Here is a 24,714-nt window from a genome sequence, read left to right on the forward strand (position 1 = left end):
ACCATCCAAAGCCAATCTGCTTACGGGATCAAAGTCCCACAATGGCTCTCTCGTTCAAGAAACTCTTCAACGGCTTCCGTGGTAACCGTCAAGATCGTACCCACGAGAGCACGCCTTCAACCATCACCCCTATCACAACTGCCGAGCCCATCATCTTTCCTCCCATCGTGGAAAACATTCGCCCCGACTCAGCTCGTCACACGCTTGCCGTGTCGCTGAAGAAGCTGGCCAAGCGCTTCCGAGCCATCACCCGGCGTGGCCGATCGGCCACCAACATTGTGCCCTTGGCTCCGAGCAAGAGCCGGCCTGCTCCCCTCCGTGGGATTCTCAAGAATCCCACCATCGCCAATGAGGGCAATGTCCGCTCTGTCTCATCCCCCGCCGAGCTTTAATCCCCCTGCGGTCCCAAAGACCGAGGGTTCATTTCGTCAACGATCGCGGCCCAGCACGGCGTGAAGCCGTCGACCGAAGCCGCTGAGGAGTGCGAGTGACCACCACTCGCCGAACAGCTCGCTGAGTGCGCACCAGAACCCAAGAGGTCCGGTGCGCACGCCAGCGACACACCCTCGGTGTGTCTGTCCAGCGGTGCGTTGTGAGGGATGGGAGATGGGAGGGTGGAGGGAGGACTTAGGGCTTGGGAGGAATGGGGCCTCCATCAGCGATCGACCTATGCGCTGACTAGGGGATTGATGCCGGGAGGATACGGGGGGACTTAGGGCAAGGACGACAAGTCTAAGTTCTCGGAATGCAGCTGGTTCCTGCCCTTGAATTTTACATGCCATGGAGGAAGTACTCTGTACTGTACAAGTAAGAATATAGATCTAAAGCCGCGCTGGTTGCATCCAATCTCAGCTTCGGAACAGCCGCAGACCACCCTCTTCCCGGTCACTGTCACTGTCTTCGCCACTAGCACTCTCATCTCCCTCGCCGAGCAATCCACTGGCCGTTTTGCCAAGCAGCGAAGCAAAGAGCTCGTCCCGGGCACTGATCGTCCACGAGCCACGGTCCTCAGGGGCCATGAAGTTCTGAAGCTTTTCGTGCACATTGAATCGCATCTTGCGGCCCTTGGAGGCGCGTGTATCAATGTCCCGCTTGACTTTGTCGTTGCGCATGCCCGTGACGGGGTGGATGGGCAGCCGGGACGGCAATTGGTGCAGTGTGTCGAGGCCGCTGGTCATTGCGTCTGAAGAAGACATGCGCTGCTCCACGAGGTCGCGGAGAAGAGATTGATAGAAAACGGTATCGTCGTAGATCGGCTCCGGGCGATTCTCAGTGAAATTGGTGCCATTGGACTGGGATGCTGCACGAGACCGTTTGGTAGCCCGTTCCCCAATTTCCGTAGCAATTTGAGCATCGAGCACAGCGGTAATTGTCTGTTGGCGACCAGACGCCGAGCCCATGAGCTTGCCTCGGGCGTTAGGGAGAGGAGTCGAAGTGCCGCGGACTTTCTGGGACCATTTGTCGAGAATGGCTCGACGGTGGGTCATTGATTCGGACTCCAGGTCGGCCATTCGCTCCCAGAGAGAGGCTGAGGAAGTCGATGGCGACACTGGAGAGGGTCTTTTCCGCTTTTTAGAGCCTTCTGTAGCCTGGGCATCTGCCAGGGCGGTACGCAGGTCCTCTAGCGTCGACCACAGAGTGAGGGCAGCGGATTCTGCCGATTTGATTGCCTCGGCGTCCACCCCGTTGCTCTCATCTTCATCATCCACCTTTGCGACAATTTCATCCACCGCCGTCAGACCTTTCTGAAGCTTGATCCGAGAATTAAGAATCCCATCAAAACAGGTACGTTGCTCCTTCACAGCCTTTCCCTTGGCAGCATCTGCCTGGGCCGCTTGAGAGAGAGTCGCAGCAATGGTTTTCTGATCAGAGGCCATCAACCTCCGTAGCTCCCCACGATCACCAACATGGCCATCACCGGTGCCGTTCTTTTTGCCATTGCCCTCCAGAAGGGATGGATTCCCGTCGGTTTCGTGACCACCACCCTCGTCTTCACTGTCCTCATCTTCGGTGTCCTCCGAGCCATTCAGAGAGTCTCCACTTTCCTCGGATTCGGAGACCCCTTCGCCTTCCTCGGATAGGCTGTCGCCCGCCGATGAGGCGCCTGAGCCGGGCGATTCTCCACCCGAGGCTTCACCTTCACTGGTGACCTGGTCGGAGTTTTCATAATTTGTTGTAGGTTCCCCGAACGGGTCATCACTGTCTTCCTCCAGTGCATCTCGGCTGACACGAGTTCCAGAATAGTGTTTCCCCAATAACGGGGCGTCACGTTTCTTCCACGTTGATTTTCTTTTATTGTTAGCTTACTTCCGAGAGAAATTTACGAGGCGCTTCTCTTACCCAACTTCCTGATAATGTTCTCTTCCGGCGTCGGGATTTGTCGTCTTGGTAGACAGCCCGGTAGCTCCCTCGCCGTCCGATTCTCCCCCGCGTTCAAGATCCTCCGGATCAAAATCTGCAATCCGTCAGTCATCCACACCAAACCTTGAGCCATTTTACGTGGTTTCACGTTACCTTTTGGGGTAGGATCTGTGAGCTCCGCCAGCTGGTCCGCCAGCGAGCGTCGTGGGCGTGCAGTGCCTGCCATGTTGCGGTGTTGAAAGAAGAGACGTTCTTGCGCAACTTTTTTTTGTATTTTTCCGTTGTCCGGCAGAACTAACCGATTTCCGGCAGGCGGTGTCGATTATCCTGGGCGGTCGGGTGCCTTTTCTCCGGCAGAATCTGCCTCCGCCCTCGGCTTTTCACGTCATTCCGGACATCTCGCATTCTGCGGTTTCAATGCCCTGTCAGTCGCAAGTGTGTTCTGCCTCTTGATTGACTATTATGTGGCCACAAAGAGTTCGAATTGCAGCTGTGCAGTGCCGAACATTTTCTACAGCTAGGGTTCTCCGACATGATAATCCTCTAGTGAGTGATTTGGATACTCCGATACTGCTCTACTTGCCATGTTTTCTGTTTATTTTCATGTCCAACATGGTCAATGGCTGTTTGGAATATTACATGGTATTTCTTTTGGGGTGTTCTCTGATTTGCTTATAATTCACTAGGGACTCCCTCGCTCTGGAACTCCACCATCCTTCCCTCGGCGCCGCGGTCTACCAGAGAAACGGAAGATCCGAGATGTCAAGAAGGTGGTGGCGGTTTCGTCTGCCAAAGGAGGAGTTGGAAAGTCGACTATAGCAGGTTAGTTGAAGCCTTTGTTGACGCTTTTTTTTTTCATTGGTGGTCTTTCGCATCCGCTTGTCGTTTGGACCCGTCTGGATGAATTTAAGCTAACCAGATTGTTGATCACTAGTCAATCTTGCCCTATCCTTTGCTCGTCGTGGTATCCGGACAGGTATTCTTGACACTGACATCTTCGGGCCATCTATTCCAACCCTGCTCAATCTCTCGGGCGAGCCTCGCCTTGACGAAAGTAAGATACACCTTGTCCCATGTCCCACATTATGGTCGGTCAGGTTAGCGTTTGTGTGCAATTCCATGGCAGATGCTTATATTCTGGTTCTGTAACCCTCTAGATAACTGTCTCCTCCCTCTCACAAACTACGGCCTCAAGTCCATGTCAATGGGCTATCTCCTCCCGCAAACACAATCCGACCCCGCCACGGGCGAAGTACCAATGGACTCAACACCGATCTCGTGGCGCGGGCTGATGGTCACTAAGGCCATGCACCAGCTCCTGCACTCGGTGTCGTGGGGCCCCCTCGATGTCCTAATCGTGGACCTGCCACCGGGCACGGGCGACGTCCAACTCACCATTAACCAAGAAGTCATCATCGACGGCGCAGTGGTCGTCACCACGCCGCAGGATATTGCGCTGCGCGACGCCGTCCGCGGCATCGGCATGTTCCAGCGCATGGATGTCCCCGTGCTCGGCATGGTGCGTAATATGGCCTTCTTTGCCTGTCCGCAGTGCGGCCACCAGACCCGTATCTTCTCTCATGGCGAACATCGCCACTCTCGTGGGGAAGACCAAGGTGTCTTGGGTCAATGTAAACGGCTCGGTGTGGATTTCCTGGGCGATATCCCGCTTGACGCGCAGGTTTGCGAGGATGCTGATCGCGGTATGCCGACTGTCGTGGCTGAAGAGTCTGCGGAGCGCAGTGCCAGGCGACAGGCGTTTCTCGGTGTTGCCGAGCAGATTGCTCATAAGATCGGGCTGGACTGGCGCTAATGCTTGTTGATTGTACAATCATTTCTCTAGTGTATATTATCTGGTCTTTGCATTTTTGGCGTGGTTGTTCACCTATATTTCTTCGGTGTTTGGGATTGACCGGACAAGTCTACCACAACAATGGACCTTTTCCTACTCAGATAACTTCTGTTCTATGGCTAATACGAGTAGTCTCATCACTTATTCTTAAGGGATTCCACAATTATAATTACGGAGATACTCGTCAAGATGTACTCGGCCAAGCACGCCGTTCAACCACAGACCCAGATGCAGTCCTAAACACCGAAGTCGACGACGGCATCGGATGCAAAGTAACGGGCTCTTGCAAGGCCTCTTCCCGCCTCTTGGACCGCCTCCTAAGCCAGGGCAAGAGATTGAACACGCCTCCACAGAGGAAAATGCCCAACCAAAGCGCCAGTTCCGTGCCATAGATCACTATGCCAAGTATATCAATAGATGATCCAAACACTATATATACATCGATATCAGCCTTGTCAGTACCACCAATATTCGGGAGGCATTACTCACAAACAGATACAAGAGAAAACAAATCGCCCGCAGCATCGATGCCCACGAAAAAGAAACTAATTCCTCGCACGGTACGGTGGATGTAGATATCCCAATAATGTCTCATCACACCCGCAGCAAGCATGGAGGCACTCAACACAGCCATTAGGATGAGAGGCCACTCGAGGGCACGGGTTTGGGCTTGTCGTAATGCGAAGACGAGTCCTACTTCGATGGCACCGAAGAATAGAAGGAGGGGGACAACAATGGCGACACATTTCAGCACGGAGTATTTCTGTAGTTGAGAATCAATATCAATATTCCAAATTCAGATAGAGAAACAAATAAAGAAATGGGAAATATATAGATAACGGAAGAGAGTTGACCTTGCCGTAGTAAAGACATTGCGCCCAAGTGACGAGACTCAAAGTCGTCAGGATCTGTGGCTGAATTCTCAATGCCACATTTAACTCCTTGACAATGTTGTATACCCCCAGCGGCACGCCCGCTACAGCCCACAAGAGCATCATGGAGTCCTGGAGACCCTCGGTGGTGTGTCTTCTGTAGTTGATGATTATTTGGGGGAGAAGCTGTCCAGATATAATGATCAGCAAGACTCGTTTTCTATTGTCATCTACACTCTCTCAGTCTGTCCTGCTCTAAACATACCTGGATAGACCAGCAAACCTAGAGATTAAAGTGGTCAGTTACATCTATAGAATCACCTTAAGAATCAACGTAGTCCACGAACCGCGCCTAGAGTGCCGAGGACATTTTCTGCTGCTGGAATGTCCATGCCGAAATCGCATTCGATGCTCCTCGTTCAGAGAAGAGAAGTGAAAAGAAGATAGATAACCGGGGATTCGAAGATAAGGATTAATCATGTGTGGTGGGTCCATTTTCTAGAAATATAATTGGGTGTTACGCAGGCAAATCTACTTCCACTTGAAAAGCTACCTAGTTGATTGCGAGAGGCATTGTGTATTTCTGAAATATGGCCGGTGGCAAGGATGCCGGAGATGAGCCAGATATATGGGTATATGCAACACAATAATCATACAGATGAGAGGCATGGAAGATGCCAAGTCCAAGTGCGGGACTTGCGAGCAAGAAAGAAGGGAAGAGAAAAGAAAACTTTAGGTTAAGAGACATGCAAGTACCATGGGGGATGAGCAAGATTAATACCAAAAAGAACGAATCCCAGCTGCATGTAGACCACAATAAATAGCGGGAGATGAAAGAAAACTATAGGTGTTCTTCGGCCGTTTTGAACACGTCTCGGTCGGGCATATCAGGACGGCGCGAGGTAGAGCTTCGACCACCTGGCACGGACAAGGTATCTGTCGAAATGCGCCCGCTGTCGTTGGGGTGAACAATGCCAACGACGCCCGTCGCGCCGATCACAGCACGCGTACTAGCAACATCGGGTACTGTACCAAAGCCGGCCACAGAGTCCTTGTCGCCACCGACAGTACTGGCCGTGTCGGACATAAACTCACTGCGTCCGGCCATTGACCCGGCAGCCGACTCGGGCCGGTATCTGCTGTGGGCCAAGGACGCGTCTGACTTCATCGGGAGGGTCCCCGCGGCATGGAAAAGGGCCCGCGTGCTCGCGCTATCGTCGGTGAGCTTTCGATTGTCCACCTCCGGCAGCACGAGGATTGGGCCTGCACTCTTCTCCGACACAGGCCGAGTAGATACGGAATCAGGGTCGACAGATGTCCGCCCCGGGAGATCCGCAGCCGGCTGTTTCATTTCACTAGCGGTATCCCAGGTGACTGTGCTGGTACCGGACTGGTGCTGGTCCGTAGCAGACTGGGATTTGCCATTGGATTCCCCGTCTTTGCTGGAAAATGTATCCTGCCGTCCATCCTTGGACGGTTTGCTGGACCATGAGCCAGCCTGGCCGGCGTCGACGCTGGTGCGGGTGGAGCGCCGCCCGGATTGTTGTACCTCCCGTTCCCTTTCCATAGTCCGCTCATCGTGCTTGCTCCCCCACCCACTCCAAAGCATCAGACCGTAATTCTTCTTCGCGTGCGACGGCGGTAACACGCCAGGAGCAGCACGCCGGGCGGCAAGGGAGCTCGCGGGAGGGCATTCGCCCTCGAAATCCTGGAATCCATGGGACATCTCCTCGATGCGACGGCTCTGGACTCGAAGCTTCTCTTTGGCAAATTTCACGTCCCACTCTCCCTTTGCGGCGAGCCATTTTCGGATGAGCTCGGGATTAATTGCGCCGACCTTGGCTGGGGGAATATCTAGCACCGGATAGGCCGAAGGCGGATCAAGCTGGTAGACGTGCCCACGTTTGTCGACTCGCTGGCGGAGCATGTGTTTGTAGAAAGGCGGCAAGGGATCGCCAGCTACACCGACAGATGGAGTACCCGTAGGTTCGGTTGACTTCTTTGACTCGGATCCAGGATTCACCGTTCCCGAGTCATCGGAGCTACTGGATGAAACGGGCGAAACAACACTCTCATCCACGATCTCAACCTCGGAACTCTGGGCTCGAGCCAGGGCCCAAGACCCAAATTGTGAGATAGCACGGAACATGTACTTGGCGGGACGCGTGAAGCTGAGAGTCGGGGCCACATGACACAGGTCGTCCCACACCTGCAGTTGCACATAGGTGGGCCCATACTTGTTCAATGTCCCCCGATCCGGATCGTATTGATCGAGGTACACGTCACTGGGCGGGTATGCCGTCGGATCGGCCGCTTTATGAGCCACATAGAACTGCTCGTCGCGAAGTCTCTCGCCGCCGCCGCCCAATATCTGGAGAGGGGGAGACCTCCCAGCGAGGGCTGGAGAATGGGCGACACAAGGGGATGGGAAATAAGCTGGTTGGTCGCGTACATTTGAATCTGATCTTTGAGCTCGACCGTCTTGCCATCCAAGACCACGTGGATATTATCGGGCTCGGTTTGGACAGTGGCAGGATCAGGGTTCTGCTGCTGGCCCGGGTAGGCAGGTTGGGCGGTAGGCACCTCCTTCTCGTGGACCGTGTAGCCACGAACCGCGGTCTCTTCTTCCGCGCTGTTGGGGGCAGGAATAGCTTTCTCAACATCTTTGGTGGTGACCGTCTCCTTGCGAGACATCTTTTTGATATCCAGGATCTCATCGGCATTCGGCGGAGGCCATGCCGTAGAGGGCTTGTGTCTGAACCCATAGGGAGGGATATAATCGCCAGGGTTATCCTCGACAATGCTCGGGAAAGAGTGGGTTAGATCGACCCAGGGCGAGATCAGAATGGCGCCCGCCGGGAGGGGGAATTCCTTGATCCCGCATCATGACCATCATCGACAGGGACATGCCTCCACCCGCGGAATCGCCTGCAAGAATAATTTCATTCGGCTGGTAGGTCTTCAACAGCCACAGATAGGCCGCCATGCAGTCATGCAAGCCACACGGGAAGGGGAACTGCGGTGCCAGCCGATAATCCGGCGCGAAGACGCGACCTTTGAGCTTGCGCGCATGGCGCTGCATCATATACCGATGCGTATCCACGCTCCCGAAAAAGTATGCCCCGCCATGCAGGTACAGCATAACTCGGTTGCTGCGCTGGTTTTCCTTCTTGTTCTGATTGTAGTGGCTGCGCATCTCAATCCACTCCCCCTTGAGACCCTCGGACGGCCCGCGCCATTGCCACCACTTCTCGCCGCCGACGCGAACAATGCCATCGCGCCCGAGTTGCTTGGAAACAACATTGGCGGCTTCTGATAGATGCTCCGCAGGGATAGTGACAGCCTCGGTCCTCACCCAGTGCGGACTGGGTACCGACTGGCGGGTAAATGCCTGGAGATCCTCGACTGGATGTTTCGACGCATAGAACAGGAACTGGCGAACGATTTGGATGCCTTCGTCATAGGTAATGTGGACGGTGGGTTTGTCGTGAAGCGATTTGCGATGCAGGTACTACAAGACGGGCAACGAATCAGCAAAACATCCCTCGGTGTTCGGGTTCTGCACGACCCACATGAGTGATTAGTGTATGAATGACGGTCGGGGTGAGAGCCGCGCCCAGAGCGACAGTATGCAATGGCATCGTGTCGCTGCTCTGCAAGTGAAAGAAAGTGAAAAGCCCGAGACGAGATTAAAAAAAAAAGGTCTGATCAAGGGGCAGACGTCATGAAGGAGTGGATTCGGGGAAAACTGAGCCACTCCAATGGGGGAGTTTTGAAGAAAAGAAACAGCCGAAGAGAAACCGATCTTCAACAGGGGCCGTTCCCCAGGACAATGACGTCAGGATCGACAGGCTTGGCATTTGCGATGATAAACATGATTCTCATTTGCACCTCCACAATTAATATACTCGCAGTCTACGGAGTGCGTACTCGACGGTTGCGGCTTAGTAGGCCGATCACCACCAGATAAACCACCCCAATGACTCCCGCCACCACCCCGTAGGCGATCACCGCCCCCCGCGGCGCCTCTGCGGTATCGATGCCGACCATTTTGAACCCAAGTCCAGCATTCACAATCCCCAAAACAATGATGATTCGACCTAGCCATCGGTGTCCATACGCAAAGGGGCCCTTTTCGCCGGTTTTGCGGTAATGCAGGTGCTGCAGCATCCCCATGGCCGGCTGGAACAGAACCAATGTCCCCACAACCACGATACCAATGATGGGATGGTAGTGATTGAATCGACCAATGTCGTCGGCCATTGAAATCCCCAGCCCAAATCCAACAAGAATCAATGCCACGGTCGTGATTTGCGAAATCGCATGGAGACTCAGGGCCAGCGATGAGGGCAGAATCCGAAGGGCCAAGGCGAAGACGGGGAAAAACACCACGAAAGCGAGGATCATCAGGACCGCATGCGCCGTCTTTTTGCGTTTAAAAGTGTTGAGGTCAAATCCAGGCCCGGCGCTTGCATCGGATGTTTGGCTTTGGAGGTCCAGGAACGGGTTCGCCGAACTGCCGCCGGTTGCTTGCTTGAGATCGAAGAACGAAACGCCCATGTCGTCATGGCGGACAATATCAGCCGACTCGCTGTTGGAATTGAGTGGCCGGCCATACTTGACGGCCCAGAGCCACGAGCTCGAGGAGCTGGTCACGTCTTCGTTGCCCCCGTTCCAAGTGATGCAGCTGTCACATCGCACATTGGCAGTAATCACGCCATCGTGGACCCCGCTGCTGTTGAGGACCGTGACGCGAGCGTCTTTATTATACAGCGGCTCGACGTGCCCTTTCCCCAGACGTGGAGAGACAGTCACGTTGTCGCCAGCAGTATACACCACGAAGATGTTGGCGCCTCGCATCTGTCTCCCCTGGCCCAGTGCAAACCACTCCACGGAGCGAGTGGAATTCAGCTGGAAATATATGGGGCCCGAACCAGAGTCGGCAGTCTTCTGGGGGATGTTGATGCTGTAGGTGATCTCATTGTGGCCAGGGGGCGAGAAGCTCTGGAACTGCGCCAGGGCGGCAAGGGCCCACCCCAGCCAGCAAAGACCGTATCGCAGCATGTTGGGAAATATGGCCCTCCAAAATAAAGGCGGCGATCGAGCGCCCTAAATATCTGGGAGAGAATGACGCTCGAGCTCGCAATTGTGACACGGGATCGAAATTTGTCGCACAGTTTTCATGTTGACTGGGGCCACGCAGGCTAATCTCTTTATGATTTTTTGGGGTCCATGGCAGAGTCCACTTTGACCATGCTGACCGTGTTAAGGTTGGTGCGAGCCAAGAGAGTCCGAGGCTACTCGCTATCTAACTTGACTGGGAATGGTATAGCTGCTGGGGGCCGAATCATCGCTGGGGGATTTGGCAATTCGAAGGAGAGCGCGGGTGAGGCGGAGTTTTGCGGAGACCCGCACTGCGCCACGAGGAGGTTCTGGGAGATGATCGGCCGGGAGGGGAGACCCTGGTCTATCCAACCACAAGGCGCCAGTGGAAATAAGATCTTTTTTGGATTGGAATTGCCTGTAAGCATAATTTGAGTAGGTTGTGGTGTGATTGGCACTCTTTTTTGTTTGGTCCTTTTTTTAGGGTTTTCGCCGGCGAACTATACGCCATTGTGGGAAGGGAACATCATGGGGATGCATTGACTCGGGCGAGAATCTCTCTGCCTAGTTTTTACCTAGTTTTGCATGTCTATCACTTTGCGTGCTCAGCTTTGAGGCGCAGGCCTATATCTGTACTCCAAGCACGATGCCAACTCGGCCGATACTGCGGTCAGATTGGGCATCTCCAGGTTTGTGCAGCCAAGAAACATGATAATGATTGAATATTGATCACCCTACTAACTACGTCATCAGGACTCGGGGACGGAAAAAAAGGAATATCCAGGGGCATTCTTGCAAGATGCAATATCACGCGATCAATAGTCGATCTATAACCGGCCCGGTCCCAGCATGACAACTCACTGGGAGGTCACCACGAGGAACCTGATCTCCATCTCTCATGAGGATCATTCTGGTTTGGTCCAAGGATCTCTCAGTTATTTTCGGAACGTATTCACTACTGCCTTTCTACCGAGGTGGTAGTGCACGGTTTGTTCCACAGAATTGAGGTTGACCGCCAGGTTGACAGGGGGGCTGGGGAGGATTTGTAACGCTGACCAAGGCTTTTATAGCTAGTATATCATCTTGGATTCAAAATAAAATAAAAAGAGCGGGAAAGGCTTGTGTCGAGGCGTGGAAGGGACGGAGATCGGAATATATCCGTCTTGGTTCCACTCAATTCCCGGATTGCTTTGTCGGCCAGGCAAATGAACTGTTCGCCAAGAATGCAAGTACAATCACGGACAAAGGGATCGTCTAGCGACTGGTTTTGGGGGCAAATCGAGATTTCTTCCTCAGCAAGGCTCCGTACTTCATGAAAAGAAGCGGCACCGGCAAGGATAAACACGAAATGCCTCCCAAGCAGCTCGACGCAGAGCCCACCCCCAGTTTCTTAAACATCGGCCGCACAGCCATCGGAAGCGCACAGGCAAGCACAGACCGCAGAATGGTGTTGGCTGACACCGCACTGGCCGCGAAGACGCCATACGTATCCACCAGGAAGTTGAGGCATTGCTGGAACACGATGGTAAATCCGGCGCCGATAAACCCTAGCTTTTGGTGTTAGAATCTGCCAGAGAAACAGTTTATGGGAATATCTTACCTGCTGCGACGACAGGCAATGGCCACAGATACTCGGGAGCTGCTGTTCAGCCAAACCAGAACAGACCCACGGAGATCAACAACCCACCAGTCACCATGGGAGGCAGGCGAGCCTCTGGGACAGCTTTTCTATTGTTTTTCTTGACGGATCGCTTGTATCGCGGTTGATTGACGCAATTGATCACCATGGCACACTGCACTCCGATGTTGAAGCATTGGCGATTTCATACCGAGTAAGCTGTTGGATTTGTTGATCTAATCAGATACATAAAGCGGTGGCAAGTATCATTGACATAGGAGACATTGCAATCCAACAGACAGTGGTTGAACATGATTGTGGGTTGAAACTGAGGCACCCTCTTCAAGCTCAATCACTCGACTGGGCAAGCATGCTCTCCAGATGAGGAGTCGGATCTCCGTTGGGAGGGAGGGAAAGAGATTAAATACGGTAGCCATGATATTGGTGTTGGAAGTCGAGAAATAGAAGTGAAATGATGATGAATACAGGTTCAGGAGATGGAGTGAGGAGGTCATGAGGGTCTATGTATAGGACGTTTGATGGTTATAGGCAGTTTCCGGCTATCACATCTTTGTCCTAGGCAAACTTCTCTTCTTCGTTTCTTTCAACGCTTCAATTATCCAGATGCGCGTTCTCCTTTCAAATTCTTTTACCGGCTTTTCCTCTTCTATTGATTCAAGCTTTTATATATATACCATCCTAGCCAGCTGCTATCCAACTTTCTGTTCATCATGGCCATCCATACTTCGACTAGGGTGGGTGGCCGGTGACTATCACACCCATGCAGCCGTCCACTGATCCTTTTTACTACTCTGTTCTCTCTCTCTCTCTCTCTCTCACTTCGTTTATCCTTGCATAGTTTCTGGCTTTGATCCGGCAGACTGGACACACTATCACCACTCAGATTACTTTTCCCTCTGTAACGAAACCATCAGCTGACTTGAATGTCAACATGGCTGTCAACAAGTCAGACATAAAAATCGCAATTCGAGAATTTACGATAGATTCGAGTCCTCATACTGAGCCTGGCCATGTCTATCCATATGCACATTCCTTTTTCTTCGACTACACAACAGACTCTGAGCTAGAGCCGAACAGTGTTGGAAGTTTTAACGAGCGAAGGAAATAAGTACTTCGATTGCATATATCAAACAGACGGTATCGACCGCACAACTCACCCTTGTCCATGTCACATTGGGGAAATGGCCGATGACTCGTACAGTCTCTATTGGATGCCCAAGGACTCTGAAGAACTCTTTGATACTCTTGCATGGCGTCTTGCGGTCTTTGGTTAAGTTGGGTGTGCAAACGCTCATCGACGTGTGTCCGGCCCCTGCCTGCACGGGCGGCACGAGAAACTGAATTAGGTACCCGATGAAGGCGGATCATGTTGTCGTGGCCGATCCAAAAGATACGATCACGGGGGCTCCCGAGAAGATGAAGTTGCTGCAGAATACTCTGGATGCAACGTACATGGTGGTTCTCGGCGGGAATTCAGTGCCGATGTGGCCCAGACACTCAGCATGCCCGTGACATTGGTGCAGCAAGCTTTCGACTCAATGGTTCAGGTCACAATGGGGGAAACAGCCAAGAAAGAAGACAAGAAGCAGCTGATTATCAACATTATCACTGCTCTTCTCATTATTGTTCCTCTCGTCGGTAAGCTTTCTGTCGCTGCGGCGGGGCTTACGCTGCTGCTCGTGTCATTTCTGTTCTCGGTGAAGCCTCCGATGCCACACTTGGGTTGTACGGTATTGTGTAAGATCCAGAAAGTGCACCAATGGCCATCATGGGGATGCTGCTAGGCGCGGCCGCCCTGCCAGGAACGCCAGCTATGTCAACATGGGGCAACTCGGCGAGCTATGAAGGCGGAAGACGTCGCCGAGCTCGTCGCCATTGCGGTTCAGAAATATGGCCTGCTTACAAGGAATCTGCGAGCTTGCTGTTAGAATTGAGCTCTGCTTGTAGATGAACAGCAACTAACATGCTGTTCAGTGGTCATACCGTGCACCCCATCCTTGACTTTTCGTGCCTTCCCACGAGTGAGATCATCCGATTCCGAGATAGTCCAGAAGGATAAATTTAGTTGAAATAACAAAACACATTATGAGCCACTAATAACTGTAGAGCCATCTTGTCTTTTGCCCCCTGTAAGGACTACTTCTTTCAGTGCTACCTCTCGAGCATCCCCAGCCACTGACTCCCTCGTTGGCTCATGTATCTATTTTAGGCATCAAGAATCTTTGGCTTAGAGAGAGCACTCCCACAAATAGCTGACCAATAAACGGCCTTATAATTACACTAAATTTTCGGTGGACCTTTTGAGCTGAGCCCTGTTGTTGCCGATCATATCGGGTGTCGGTATATCTAGACTAATCCGTATTCCCACGCTAAGGCGTATATACCTTTTCGTATGCGGGAGTTTTGATGTGCATAGACCCTCATACAATATTTTAAATACATAGCTCTGGTTCCAACATACTAGTTCTTCGAGAATTCTTTTTTTAGTGATTTTAGTAGGAAGAATCGATCTAACCCAGATCATATCCAAAGAGACTATTGATGAGTGTGCAAAACCCTTCTCAAATTCCAATAAAGATTCTTATTAAAGAGACTCGCCTAGCTTCTCAATATTCAAAACAGTTTTTCTTTGGGTGTGATCGAAATATTCTAATTTACTCGGCGCACCCACGGTGTATATACGCGTTAGTGTGGGGGCATGGCTATGACCTTGCGTAAATAAGGTCGAAAGACCCCTTTTGACTAAGTTAGCGCAGGATACAAGTGAAATGGCCCCATTTAGACATTATCAGAGCATAACTAGATCCCCAGGTCTATAAGTATAGTTTTGAACCCTCCCTTGTCCCTCACGTTGAACCACGCATACGACCCAAGCAGGACTTTAAACTGTTCTTCTTCTGTTTCTTCATCTGCGCCGCTTCTTACCTTCGATACCCATTCTCGACCATCGCAATTTAGAGGCTCTAGGGGCTGCTTCAAGTCAAAATGTTGTGGTGGTTTCTGCTTCCCCTGTTTAGCCTCGCTTGGGTTGAGAGCACCGCCATGCCAGCGACTCCCGAGATGAAGGTCAAGCAGTAAGTCTGACCTTTCTTACCAATCCTCATAGAACTTTCAACGTCTTGAATGAATAAGTATCTAACTAGCATTTGTATTGCCTAGACTTTTTGCCCCGTTAAGTCGTCGTGGCATACCTATGTTTCAAGGGTATACGAGCGGTGGTGCCAATGAGACCCGCGAGATGCAGAAAATCAGGGAAGGCTTTGGGGATACGGTCTCGGTCATTGGGACTCTTATGAATGAAGTCAATTTTGATCTCCGGGAGAAAGTCGCGAAGAAATATTTTCCCATCCATGGCAACTCTTCGACAGCGAGCTTTGCAGCGTGGAATATGCTAGCAAATATGGTCTCTGAGAACGTCATAACACAGAGGAAAAGCCATGGTCTCGACGGCGATCTTTCCCCTGCTGTAGGTGATCTCAGAATCATTAAAGAGGGTTCTGAAAAGCACGCCAGATATTGCAAAGACACTTCTTGGTCATGGATGTGGCCGGGAACAATCACCTTCTGCGAATCTTTCTTGAAGGCTAAGCAGCTCCACCAGACTGATTGTAATGATATTGGCGACAAACTGAAGATAGCCCCAGCTTGGGCGAAAGCTAAAGATACGGACATGAGCAAGGCAGCGGTTATTATTCACGGGCTTTCGTACGTCTCTCCCCCTTCTTTGAAAGCAGAACTAACTGAAGCTATGCTATTCTATAGGATGTATCCACCAATCGCCAAACCAATCCTTGAGAACTTCTCTATTTGCAAAAATAGGGAAGTAACAGGGAGAGGGGTTAATGAGACAGTCGATATTGCCACCGGACCATACGGAGCGCGAGACTTGCTGAAGAAGCCTCATCCTGAGAAGGCTTTTTGTAATGGCGACAGTTATGTGTGGTTTGTTACGGTGAGTGTTTCATTTGAATTTTTCAAGCAAATTCTTCTGACGTAAAACTTCCAACAGGAACTTTACTTGACATACAAATGCAAGAGGTCATTTCAATAAAGAGTAATGAGACTTTCTCAAGTTTTGTTGAAAAGACTCTACATGGTAATATGGGGTGTTTAGCTTGGTCACGAATCTGAATCTGAAGTGTTTATAAGAGAGGAATTGGCCTTGAGGTCCGGTTAGGGCGTTGCGATTTGGAAACTTTAATATATTGTATTTATGTGATGCCTACTATGTATGTTTGTTTCTTCTATCACTTCTTATTTTCGGCATGCAAGACGACCTGGGAGTATTTCTCTAGCCTATGGTGGGTACAGTGCAACAGATGCATCGGTAGATATTCCTCGCGCTTTGCTCATACTCATTTCTCTATATTTTCCTTAGGCTGTGCGGTCCTACGCCTTTCGCTGAAAATGTCTCGCCATCGCATGCTACCTTATCGCCATTTTCGCCTAGCCGAAATCTACTCTTTCTTCTCTTACTGTACTTCTCCGGTTATTCAATGACATTCCATCAAGATTCACTTATTGTGTCAAGGCTAACATAACTCGGGAATTCCACTTCAATCGGGAGCGGCAAGCAAATGGCGGGACTTGAGAATTATGCCACTCGGGTTTGAACTTTTACCTCAATATATTGGTTATTTCTGTTTATCTGACACTTCAGGTCTCCTCGCCAGTTGCTCCAGGGTATATGGGCTCGAGTTAACTAAGTTAACTACCTCGGATGTCTGCCAGGAAAATTAGGCGTCAACAAACATTTGCAGCGCCTTATCTGATCAACCCATTGACGATCAACCCATTGACACAAGTTGATTTTGTGTGCAAACATCCCACCATCTCCACAATCTCGCGAGAAATTTTTCGAATTCCTTCGACTACAAGGTTGCTGATCCTTGCCAGTCTCTGAAGAGATCGGTCTCCGTCAATGTCAATCCTTGGACAATTCTGCGCATGTTGCGGCAAGTCTTGGCTTTCCACACGGTACTCTCCCGTGTGCGAGACCGGGAGAAAATGGTTGCAGAAGGTGATCAGCGTAGGAATTTTTCTCAGACGGACCGTCCCCTAGCGGAAATATAAGGTTGATCATCAACCGATCGGTGTCTTGGCGCCTCGAAAGGTCCCCAGGAATTTGTTCACAATGTAATGGTTCGCAGCTATAAAGGCTGCTGGGGGAGCTGTTGTTGCCGAAAGACGCAACTCAGTCGACCAACAATGATGGCTGCGAAATCTTGTGTTGCCGTCGCGGCTCTCCTGGTCTCTCAAGGTTTGCCGGTACTCGGCGAGCAAAATAAAGTCCGGGTGACTACCTCTCATGCAGTTCCTGGTAGCTTGGCCAATATTCACCTCGACTGGGTGGACCAGGCGCCAAAAACTATCAAGGCCGACTATGCGCCGTGTGACAGCAAAGGCCAGACTACACATGGGCACAAAATTGGCCAATTCAAGGTTCAAGACCAACCTCCCCAGCGCTTGGCCTGGGCTGTCCCAGAACACGCCCGGAGAAACCAATGCATCTATGTATATGACGGTGCTGGGGATGTTATTGGAAAAAGCAACCCGGTCCCTCTCCAGAAAAGAATGAAGAAGCGATCTATGGCCGATACGAATATTCCGCTACTCAAGGACTTCGATGCGCTGGGAACCTGGTTTGACGGCGTGGCCAAAGTGAGCAAGCATACCGGAATTGCTTCCAAGCCTGCAGCAAAAAACACCGTACGCTCTATTTATTTTCTGGATATTTGGTTCGATGTTCAGTCGCTGATTTGCTGCAGTCAATTGCAATCGTGGGTGCAGGAGTATCAGGACTTGCTACGGGGTTGATGCTCGATAGTGTTGGTGTCCACAACTGGGAGATAATCGAAGCCGACTCTCGTGTCGGTGGGCGCTTCCGATCCAAGTTCATCAAAGGAGAGCTGGCAGAGATGGGCCCCATGCGCCTGCCCCATTCCGGTATGAATCTTCGTCTATATATAAAGAAGCAACTCAAAGCACTTGACAGCTAATTGAAATGTGGACAGTGACCTACAAAAATGACAACAAGACATACAAATACACAGACCATGAGCTGACGTTTCAGCTGGCGAATGTTTTGAACAAGATGAACCACAATGACTCCAGATGGAAGATCGACTTTATCCCTTGGATCCAACATCACCCCAATGAGCTTATTGCCCAGGGCACACGTCGGCACCCTGACGGCAGGATTCCCACGCGGGCAGAGATTGAGGCAGACCCCAGCTTGGAGGAGCCGGATGCGATGAGTAGTCCAGAGTACAAACACACCAAGCATCGAATGAACGCCATCCTCAAAAACGAGACCACACTCCGGTCTATTCAAACAGACGTTTGGAGGGCGCACAAACTCGCCATGGACCAGGGACTGGATGACTGGAGTGAACAGGCCATGATGCGCCACGTTTTCAAAGCTAGCGAGAATGTCACCGATGAGATCTGGACTGCCTCGGACTATGATGTGTTCTGGGATGAGCTGCATCATAACTCCAACCTCGCCTTAGATGGGAGCAAAGACTCCCTCGGGAAAACCAACTGGTTGTGCATCGACGGCGGATTCAACCGTCTCTCGGATGCCTTCTTGCCCCACGTCAAAAACCGACTCACTCTCAATCGAAAGGTCCGGAAGTTGGAGCCCGTGTCAGGAAAGAACGGCAGCACTCACACACGACTCTCTTGGTATCCCAGCGTCTCGAACAGGACCTTCGAGTCTAAGGAATACGATTACACTATAATGGCGGTTCCTTTCACCATGACGCGGTTTATGCAGCTACCAACCTTCTCGTCAGTCCTCAATCGCGCGATTAGTGAGGCTGGCCTGCGGTTCAAATCTGCATGCAAGGTTGCCTTGTTGTTCTCGGAGCGCTTCTGGGAGAAGGGTAAGCGGCCAATCTTCGGTGGCTACTCTAAGCCGCCAAGCGACCCAATTGGTGCTCTTTACTATCCGGTCTACGGCCTCAACAAGTCTGGTCCGGGTCTGATCATGCACTACCGTGGAGGCGACTGGAGCGACCGATTCGTCAGCTTCTCCGACGAGGAATACGTGCAGACGGTACTCGACTCAATTGTCGATCTGCATGGCGAAAAGATCAGGGATCTATACACCGGGGACTACGAGCGTTTATGCTGGCTTCAAGACGAGCATACCGCAACTTCTTGGTGTCGGCCAGATGTCGAGCAGCATAAGCTCTATATTCCCGCGTACCACCAAACCGAGCACAACACTATCTTTATCGGCGAGCACACGGCTCCCACGCAGGCCTGGGTTAGCTCTTCCTTGCATTCTGCGGTCCGCGGCTCGGTCCAGCTTCTTCTGGAATTAGGGCTGGTTGACGAGGCCAAGGAGCTCAATCAGCGATGGATGGGCCGATGGATCAAACTCTGATGTCCATCCGGGAAGAAAATAGTGTCTTTCAAAAAGCTCTCTCTTTTCTTTAGAATTCATGGCTTTGGGCATTATATAGACAAAATAAAGTGGATCTGATAACTGGACTTTTCCGTCTTATCTGATGTAGGCCTTGTAGCCTTCAGACTCTAGAGCACCATCATTTTGACTCTACCTATCTATTTCCATGAACGGGATGGGGGTTCTTAAGGAACGCTATAATTAATCACCACACACGTCTCAAAAAAGGACTTCACACCAAGTTCCTTGGCCGAGCAGAACTGTGCACGATCTTCCCCGTCTGGTCCACTTATTTACCACCTCAAGATAAACCTCGAGAAGTCATTACTTACTGACCCACACTCAGCACCAGTTATCATTGCCTGGCATGGAATGGACGATCGACCCCACTAGATAACACAGTGGGGATCAATTGGGTATCCTCGGGCCCTGCCAAGAGTGCTAGCTTTGACGAGACTACCCGAACTTTCAGGGTCCTCGATCTTGCGGACATGGACTTGAGAGACTTTTTTAACTCACAGGTAAAACTGCAGCACAGTGAACACGGCTATCATGTCACTGCTCCATCTCGGCTTCTGGGGCTGGTACGCCTATATCTTAACACTCTTGACCGCAACGCCTGTCTTCTGTGAGACTTCAATCGTCGACAATGGGAGAGTCGCTGCGGTGAATGGCATCAACTATTACGTCGGCGGCACTGCCGTCTCCAGACTCATGCCGATCAGTGGCCCCAATTCGACGCTGGCCACGGATCTAATCCCAATGACTATCATTCGGACTCGGGAGACAAGGTTTACGGGTGATACTTTGAAAAGGGTTATTGGAAACTATACATTTTCCGATGACGTTTTTCAAGCCGGCTTCCTGGAAGGTCAGTGTGCTCTTGCTTTCATCTCCCTATTTTCCGAATGGGCTCCGTTGTATTGACATTCTCACAGCGATATTGCTGGCCTATGATGGTGAGGGGGAAGGCAAAATTGACCCCTCGGTTAACGGCGCTCTACATGGCGTTGATAACAAAATTGTCATGGCCCTGTCTGGCTACCATCCACGAGGCTCTGTGAGTCTAGCGAAGCTGCGGGATGACATCCCCAAGGGACCCTACTTCGTTTCAACCAGGACCGGGGATGTTTATCAGGCTTTCCGGCTGTATCCTGACCACCAGCTCGCATTCACCGAGGCGGCTCTCGGTGATGGAAAAGGTGGTTTCATCCCTTTACCCGCAGCAGCAGGAGTAAGTGGTGTCTTCTCTTTGAACAAGAACCTAAATCTCTGACCTCGCTAGGGGTCTATGACCAAAAGCGTTGCTGTTCCATCTCGACTGTATTATACACCCAGCTCGAAGAAGCCGCTGGCAGGGGTAAGTGTGTATAAAGTCTCTCCAATTGTTAGAGTTAATGCTGAAATTATTCCAAAGTTGCGTCTGGGTGTCAAGGATATCTTTGATATCAAGGGGCTACGAACCAGTGGCGGCAATCGTGCCTTTTACGATCTCTATTCTCCGCGTAGCATCACTGGACCAGCGATCCAGCGCTTGATTGATGCTGGTGCAGTGGTCGTTGGGAAGATGGGGACCGTTCAATTTGCAAACGGCGATAATCCAACTGCAGATTGGGTTGATTTCCACTGTCCATTCAATCCTCGGGTAAGATAAGATATATCCTTCTTTGATCAGTGATGAGTGATATTGATATATTCGACAGGGTGACGGCTATCAAGCACCCGGTGGCTCCTCATCAGGTCCCGCGGCAGGGATCGCTGCGTACGACTGGTTGGATATCGCCGTGGGAAGCGACACTGGCGGCTCTATGCGTAGCCCGGGTGGAATGCAAGGCATCTACGCCAACCGGCCTTCAACTGGAGCAGTCTCGCTTGACCATGTTCTTCCTCTGTGCCACGTGCTTGATACAGCAGGCGTCTTTGCGCGCAATGCAGATACTTGGTCCACCGTGATGCATGCATGGTACCACAATTTCACAGACTATCAGAAGTACCCAAAACGGATCTTCTATTCCAAGGCCTCTTTTCCGGCGGCTGACACAAAGGCCGGTGCGCTTCTTGAGGGACTTGTAAAGAAATTGGAGAAATTCCTGGGCACGAAGCGAGAATCTGTTGATATCTTCTCGCAGTGGGAGAAAACGCATCCCTCCCACGCCCCGAGCAACGTGTCAGATTTATTAAACACTGTATGTATTTCCTGATATGGTGGTTTCTTTAGGGGGCGAGTGCAATACTAACACTCCATAGACGTATGCCTTTCTTACGTCTGTCGGCCAATATCGATCTCTGGCAGTGCCATTCTACAAGGACTATGCAGCCAAGCATGGTGGCCGCAGGCCCTTTATTAACCCCGGACCCCTAGTTCGTTGGACCTGGGGACAGGACAACGGCGGGAATACAGCCTACGACCTCGCCGTCAAGAACAAAACCGTTTTCAAAAAGTGGTGGGGGTCTGAAGGATTCGGAAAGCCAAATGACAAGACGTGTTCCGAGGGGATCTATATTTACCCTTATACGACAGGGGACACCCAGTACCGGAATGTCTATACCGAGTGAGGCGTCTCAATTGTTTTATATAGGAAGTGGTTCTATTCACAGCGGCTAACCTCCATAGTGCACCCACCATTCCTCCTATGGGCTTCACAAATGGGCGGGTCGCCAACATGGCAGAGACTCCCGATCTGGTAGTCCCCGTGGGGGAGGTGCCATATAATTCCACTGTGTCGCATCATACCGAGTATCTTCCTGTGACGATGAGTTTTGTTGCATCGCGTGGGTGCGATCTCATGTTGGTGAACCTGATCAAGGATCTGGAAAAGGCAGGGATCTTGAATCCTGTGGGCACAGGCCCCAGGATGTATTCTACATGAGATGGGAAAGTTGATATACACTAGGTGTCAAAGACTAATATAGACGGTTAACTTCAGAGAAATCTATCGTATAACAGTTATTGTTCCTTTTTCTCTATGGCAGTCGTTGGGCCAGCATTTTTAGAGATTAGAGCATTGCAAACCACCGCAGACGTGGCATAAAAATCCAACATAGTAGAGTCTCCGGGGAAGATGCCAACAAGAAGCCCTTATCCCACGGTACTCTGCTAGGAAAAGCAAGAACCGGAAATCATCAAAAATATGACAAGATTTACTTCAATGACTATTCCCAAATCTGCATTGAATGGACGGAAAGTATACTTACTGTAGTTCTCGGTAAAATACTCCCAGCAAATGAATTGGGCGTGGAGCAAACTACCGACCGCAGGATGCCTCGACAACGCAAGCATCAAGGGTCACACGTCCATAGTCGGACAGGAATACCTAATCACATTGTTTATTTGGTCAAAATTCGCGAGTGGCTGCTGATCGCAGAAGCAAAAAAGCTCTCACACACCGCCAGTTAACTGCTGCATGTCCCTCCATATTGCGTTTTCCATGCGGAGCTGGTCCCTCGCTATTGAATCTCGCCGGTCGACGATCCCTTTCTACAGACCAAAGCTCTCCACTGTGGATAGCATGACACTCCACAGTGCAACCTTTGAAGTGGACTGCTTGCAGTTTTGGGGCCCAAAATGCTTCCAAACTTCGGACATACCATGGACATCGCCCCACTGCCCATCGAGTTGAGCTTGAGGTTATCGTTCAATTGGCTTTTTGCTATGCATATCCCTCCTCGGGGTACGACAAGAGCTGTATCGTCCGCTGTATTTCAAATCCCAATGCAGCAGCAGCAGCTATCATACATGCTATTGATGAGGGGTTGGCGGAAGCTGTCTATAGGTGTGCGGAAATTGATGAACGGTGGAGCTGAAAACCTTCTCATGAATATATAGATACTCAGTGTCAAATCAGTTCGATAACTGGATCAAGGAATATTTGGTCTGAAAAGACTTATCAAGATGGGATCAGTTACTTCTGAACAGCGAACGCCGTTGCGGGTTCTCGACGATATCGCGGTCCATGAACCGGACCGACTATCTTGTACTCACCCTGTCGCGTCCGACGCCTCAAGGATGGGCCGACATTCGGTTTGCCGCCCTGGCAGACGCGATTAACCGCGCAGCTCTCTGGATCCGCGAAAACCTTGCGCCTTCCAATGAGCCGGAGAGACCATAGCGTATCTTGGTGCCAATGACGTTCTCTATGTGACGTTCGTGTTTGCGTGTATGAGATTACGACACACGGTATGTAATCCCAATGATCTTCATGTCTAATCCATTCTAACACGCTTAGTAGGCACTGCTGTTTTCACCAAAGAACTGCGAGCAGGCCTCGCGTCATGTCTTGGGCGCAACAAACTGCTCCAAGTTTGTTTATAGTGTCGAGCAAAAGTCGACAGATTGAGAAATTAAAGACTGCAGATGTTTCAATTCAGGCTTGGGGGGTTGCTGGCGTGTGGGAAATGTTTTATCGTACTGGAAACACTGCTCCGGTGGTGAGCAACCCAGCAGACGATCCAGAGGATCGCGTGGCCGTTTACATCCAGAGTTCTGGGACGACTGGTATGACACTTACCTTGTTTCTTTTTCTTTTCTTTTTTCTTTTCTGGAAGTGATGACTGACGAAATTCAATTGCAGGACTCCCCAAACCGGTTCCAATGACCAACGGATATATACCCCGACATCCAGGAATGACGTACGGGAGATCTCTTCACTCGTCATCCGGAGAAGGAAGGGCTGTGGCTCTACCATAGCCGACTAGACGATGTTATTGTGCTCAGCAATGGCGAGAAATTCAACCCAACATCGATGGAGGAGATCATCGCCTCGCATCCGCTGGTTGCACGCGCCGCCATTCTTGGTCAAGGCCGATTTCAGTCGGCGACCATCATAGAGCCGGATTGGTCTTTATGGAACGGCGAGCAGAGTGCATTGATTGACGAGATCTGGCCAGTGGTGAAGAAAGCAAACGAAGCGGCTCCTGGCCATGCCCAGCTGATGAAGGATCGGGTTGGAGTTTCTTCTCAGTCCAAGCCATTCAAGCTCACTCCCAAGGGCACTGTTCAGCGACGAGGAGTGTTGAGTGACTATGCAGATGAGATCGATGCTCTGTATCAAAGCGCGGACCAGGCCGATGTTGCCCAAATCGCCAAGGATGCCTCGCGTCCTGATATTGCAGCATATATCGTGACCGCCGGGTCGGATATTATGGACATTCCCACAATTGACGAGAGTGCCGACATCTTCTCTTCGGGCCTTGACTCTTTGCAGACTCTTCGACTGGGCCAAATTCTACAAGCTTCCTTGCAATCAGCACTGCCGGGCTTGGCTGCTACTGCGTTTGTTAGCCAACAGCACTACTCGCGACCAACGATTGTCCAGCTTTCAGAATACGTCTTCGATCTTCTGCAGCCTAAAGACTCGCCTCCAGCCGCAGCTGTGGTGGAGCGACAGTGACCGTGAGGCAAGATTGGCTGAGCTGGTCGACAAGTTCTCGGACGACCTGGGTGAAAGCCATGCAATCATCATGACCGGATCCA

The 24,714-nt window shown here is 51.2% G+C and overlaps 12 protein-coding genes across 12 annotated transcripts; 7 read left to right on the forward strand and 5 right to left on the reverse strand.

Moving 5' to 3' along the window:
- Nucleotides 1-41: 41 nt before the first annotated feature.
- On the forward strand, nucleotides 42-392 carry NUU61_010094 (uncharacterized protein; the record flags this gene model as incomplete). The annotated part of the gene is made up of 1 exon (XM_056660619.1): nucleotides 42-392. One exon carries the CDS (start codon nucleotides 42-44, stop codon nucleotides 390-392), a length of 351 nt encoding a protein of 116 aa, XP_056507117.1.
- A 36-nt stretch (nucleotides 393-428) lies between these two features.
- Nucleotides 429-2,587, reverse strand: NUU61_010095 (AATF family protein; the record flags this gene model as incomplete). Its single annotated transcript, XM_056660620.1, has 4 exons — nucleotides 429-799; nucleotides 872-2,289; nucleotides 2,341-2,455; nucleotides 2,515-2,587. The coding sequence occupies 4 exons, from the start codon at nucleotides 2,585-2,587 to the stop codon at nucleotides 429-431; spliced, it is 1,977 nt and encodes a 658-aa protein (XP_056507118.1).
- Nucleotides 2,588-2,838: 251 nt separating this feature from the next.
- Nucleotides 2,839-4,174, forward strand: NUU61_010096 (Mrp/NBP35 family ATP-binding protein; the record flags this gene model as incomplete). Its single annotated transcript, XM_056660621.1, has 4 exons — nucleotides 2,839-2,907; nucleotides 3,048-3,183; nucleotides 3,296-3,415; nucleotides 3,519-4,174. Coding segments are annotated over 4 exons (981 nt in total), but the record flags the coding sequence as incomplete, so codon positions are not given.
- Nucleotides 4,175-4,397: 223 nt separating this feature from the next.
- On the reverse strand, nucleotides 4,398-5,477 carry NUU61_010097 (PQ-loop repeat-containing protein; the record flags this gene model as incomplete). Its single annotated transcript, XM_056660622.1, has 4 exons — nucleotides 4,398-4,664; nucleotides 4,707-4,976; nucleotides 5,068-5,271; nucleotides 5,433-5,477. 4 exons carry the CDS (start codon nucleotides 5,475-5,477, stop codon nucleotides 4,398-4,400), a joined length of 786 nt encoding a protein of 261 aa, XP_056507120.1.
- Nucleotides 5,478-5,926: 449 nt separating this feature from the next.
- NUU61_010098 (uncharacterized protein) lies at nucleotides 5,927-10,149 on the reverse strand (the record flags this gene model as incomplete). The annotated part of the gene is given in 4 exon segments (XM_056660623.1): nucleotides 5,927-7,456; nucleotides 7,504-7,956; nucleotides 7,976-8,596; nucleotides 9,016-10,149. The coding sequence occupies 4 exon segments, from the start codon at nucleotides 10,147-10,149 to the stop codon at nucleotides 5,927-5,929; spliced, it is 3,738 nt and encodes a 1,245-aa protein (XP_056507121.1).
- Nucleotides 10,150-11,442: 1,293 nt separating this feature from the next.
- NUU61_010099 (uncharacterized protein) lies at nucleotides 11,443-11,975 on the reverse strand (the record flags this gene model as incomplete). The annotated part of the gene is made up of 3 exons (XM_056660624.1): nucleotides 11,443-11,735; nucleotides 11,789-11,827; nucleotides 11,876-11,975. The coding sequence occupies 3 exons, from the start codon at nucleotides 11,973-11,975 to the stop codon at nucleotides 11,443-11,445; spliced, it is 432 nt and encodes a 143-aa protein (XP_056507122.1).
- Nucleotides 11,976-12,011: 36 nt separating this feature from the next.
- NUU61_010100 (uncharacterized protein) lies at nucleotides 12,012-12,243 on the reverse strand (the record flags this gene model as incomplete). Its single annotated transcript, XM_056660625.1, has 2 exons — nucleotides 12,012-12,134; nucleotides 12,163-12,243. The coding sequence occupies 2 exons, from the start codon at nucleotides 12,241-12,243 to the stop codon at nucleotides 12,012-12,014; spliced, it is 204 nt and encodes a 67-aa protein (XP_056507123.1).
- A 937-nt stretch (nucleotides 12,244-13,180) lies between these two features.
- Nucleotides 13,181-13,886, forward strand: NUU61_010101 (chitinase; the record flags this gene model as incomplete). Its single annotated transcript, XM_056660626.1, has 4 exons — nucleotides 13,181-13,285; nucleotides 13,351-13,465; nucleotides 13,531-13,564; nucleotides 13,802-13,886. 4 exons carry the CDS (start codon nucleotides 13,181-13,183, stop codon nucleotides 13,884-13,886), a joined length of 339 nt encoding a protein of 112 aa, XP_056507124.1.
- Nucleotides 13,887-14,812: 926 nt separating this feature from the next.
- On the forward strand, nucleotides 14,813-15,878 carry NUU61_010102 (uncharacterized protein; the record flags this gene model as incomplete). The annotated part of the gene is made up of 4 exons (XM_056660627.1): nucleotides 14,813-14,901; nucleotides 14,987-15,532; nucleotides 15,590-15,779; nucleotides 15,837-15,878. The coding sequence occupies 4 exons, from the start codon at nucleotides 14,813-14,815 to the stop codon at nucleotides 15,876-15,878; spliced, it is 867 nt and encodes a 288-aa protein (XP_056507125.1).
- Nucleotides 15,879-17,038: 1,160 nt separating this feature from the next.
- On the forward strand, nucleotides 17,039-19,220 carry NUU61_010103 (flavin monoamine oxidase family protein; the record flags this gene model as incomplete). The annotated part of the gene is made up of 3 exons (XM_056660628.1): nucleotides 17,039-17,536; nucleotides 17,596-17,773; nucleotides 17,842-19,220. 3 exons carry the CDS (start codon nucleotides 17,039-17,041, stop codon nucleotides 19,218-19,220), a joined length of 2,055 nt encoding a protein of 684 aa, XP_056507126.1.
- A 573-nt stretch (nucleotides 19,221-19,793) lies between these two features.
- On the forward strand, nucleotides 19,794-22,111 carry NUU61_010104 (uncharacterized protein; the record flags this gene model as incomplete). Its single annotated transcript, XM_056660629.1, has 7 exons — nucleotides 19,794-20,112; nucleotides 20,180-20,475; nucleotides 20,527-20,601; nucleotides 20,659-20,886; nucleotides 20,945-21,427; nucleotides 21,489-21,793; nucleotides 21,856-22,111. The coding sequence occupies 7 exons, from the start codon at nucleotides 19,794-19,796 to the stop codon at nucleotides 22,109-22,111; spliced, it is 1,962 nt and encodes a 653-aa protein (XP_056507127.1).
- A 1,525-nt stretch (nucleotides 22,112-23,636) lies between these two features.
- On the forward strand, nucleotides 23,637-24,631 carry NUU61_010105 (uncharacterized protein; the record flags this gene model as incomplete). Its single annotated transcript, XM_056660630.1, has 2 exons — nucleotides 23,637-23,736; nucleotides 23,880-24,631. 2 exons carry the CDS (start codon nucleotides 23,637-23,639, stop codon nucleotides 24,629-24,631), a joined length of 852 nt encoding a protein of 283 aa, XP_056507128.1.
- Between the last annotated feature and the right edge of the window lie 83 nt (nucleotides 24,632-24,714).

This window comes from Penicillium alfredii (assembly GCF_028826965.1).
Source record: "Penicillium alfredii strain IBT 34128 chromosome Unknown utg000012l_segment0_segment0, whole genome shotgun sequence".
NCBI lineage: Eukaryota > Fungi > Ascomycota > Eurotiomycetes > Eurotiales > Aspergillaceae > Penicillium > Penicillium alfredii.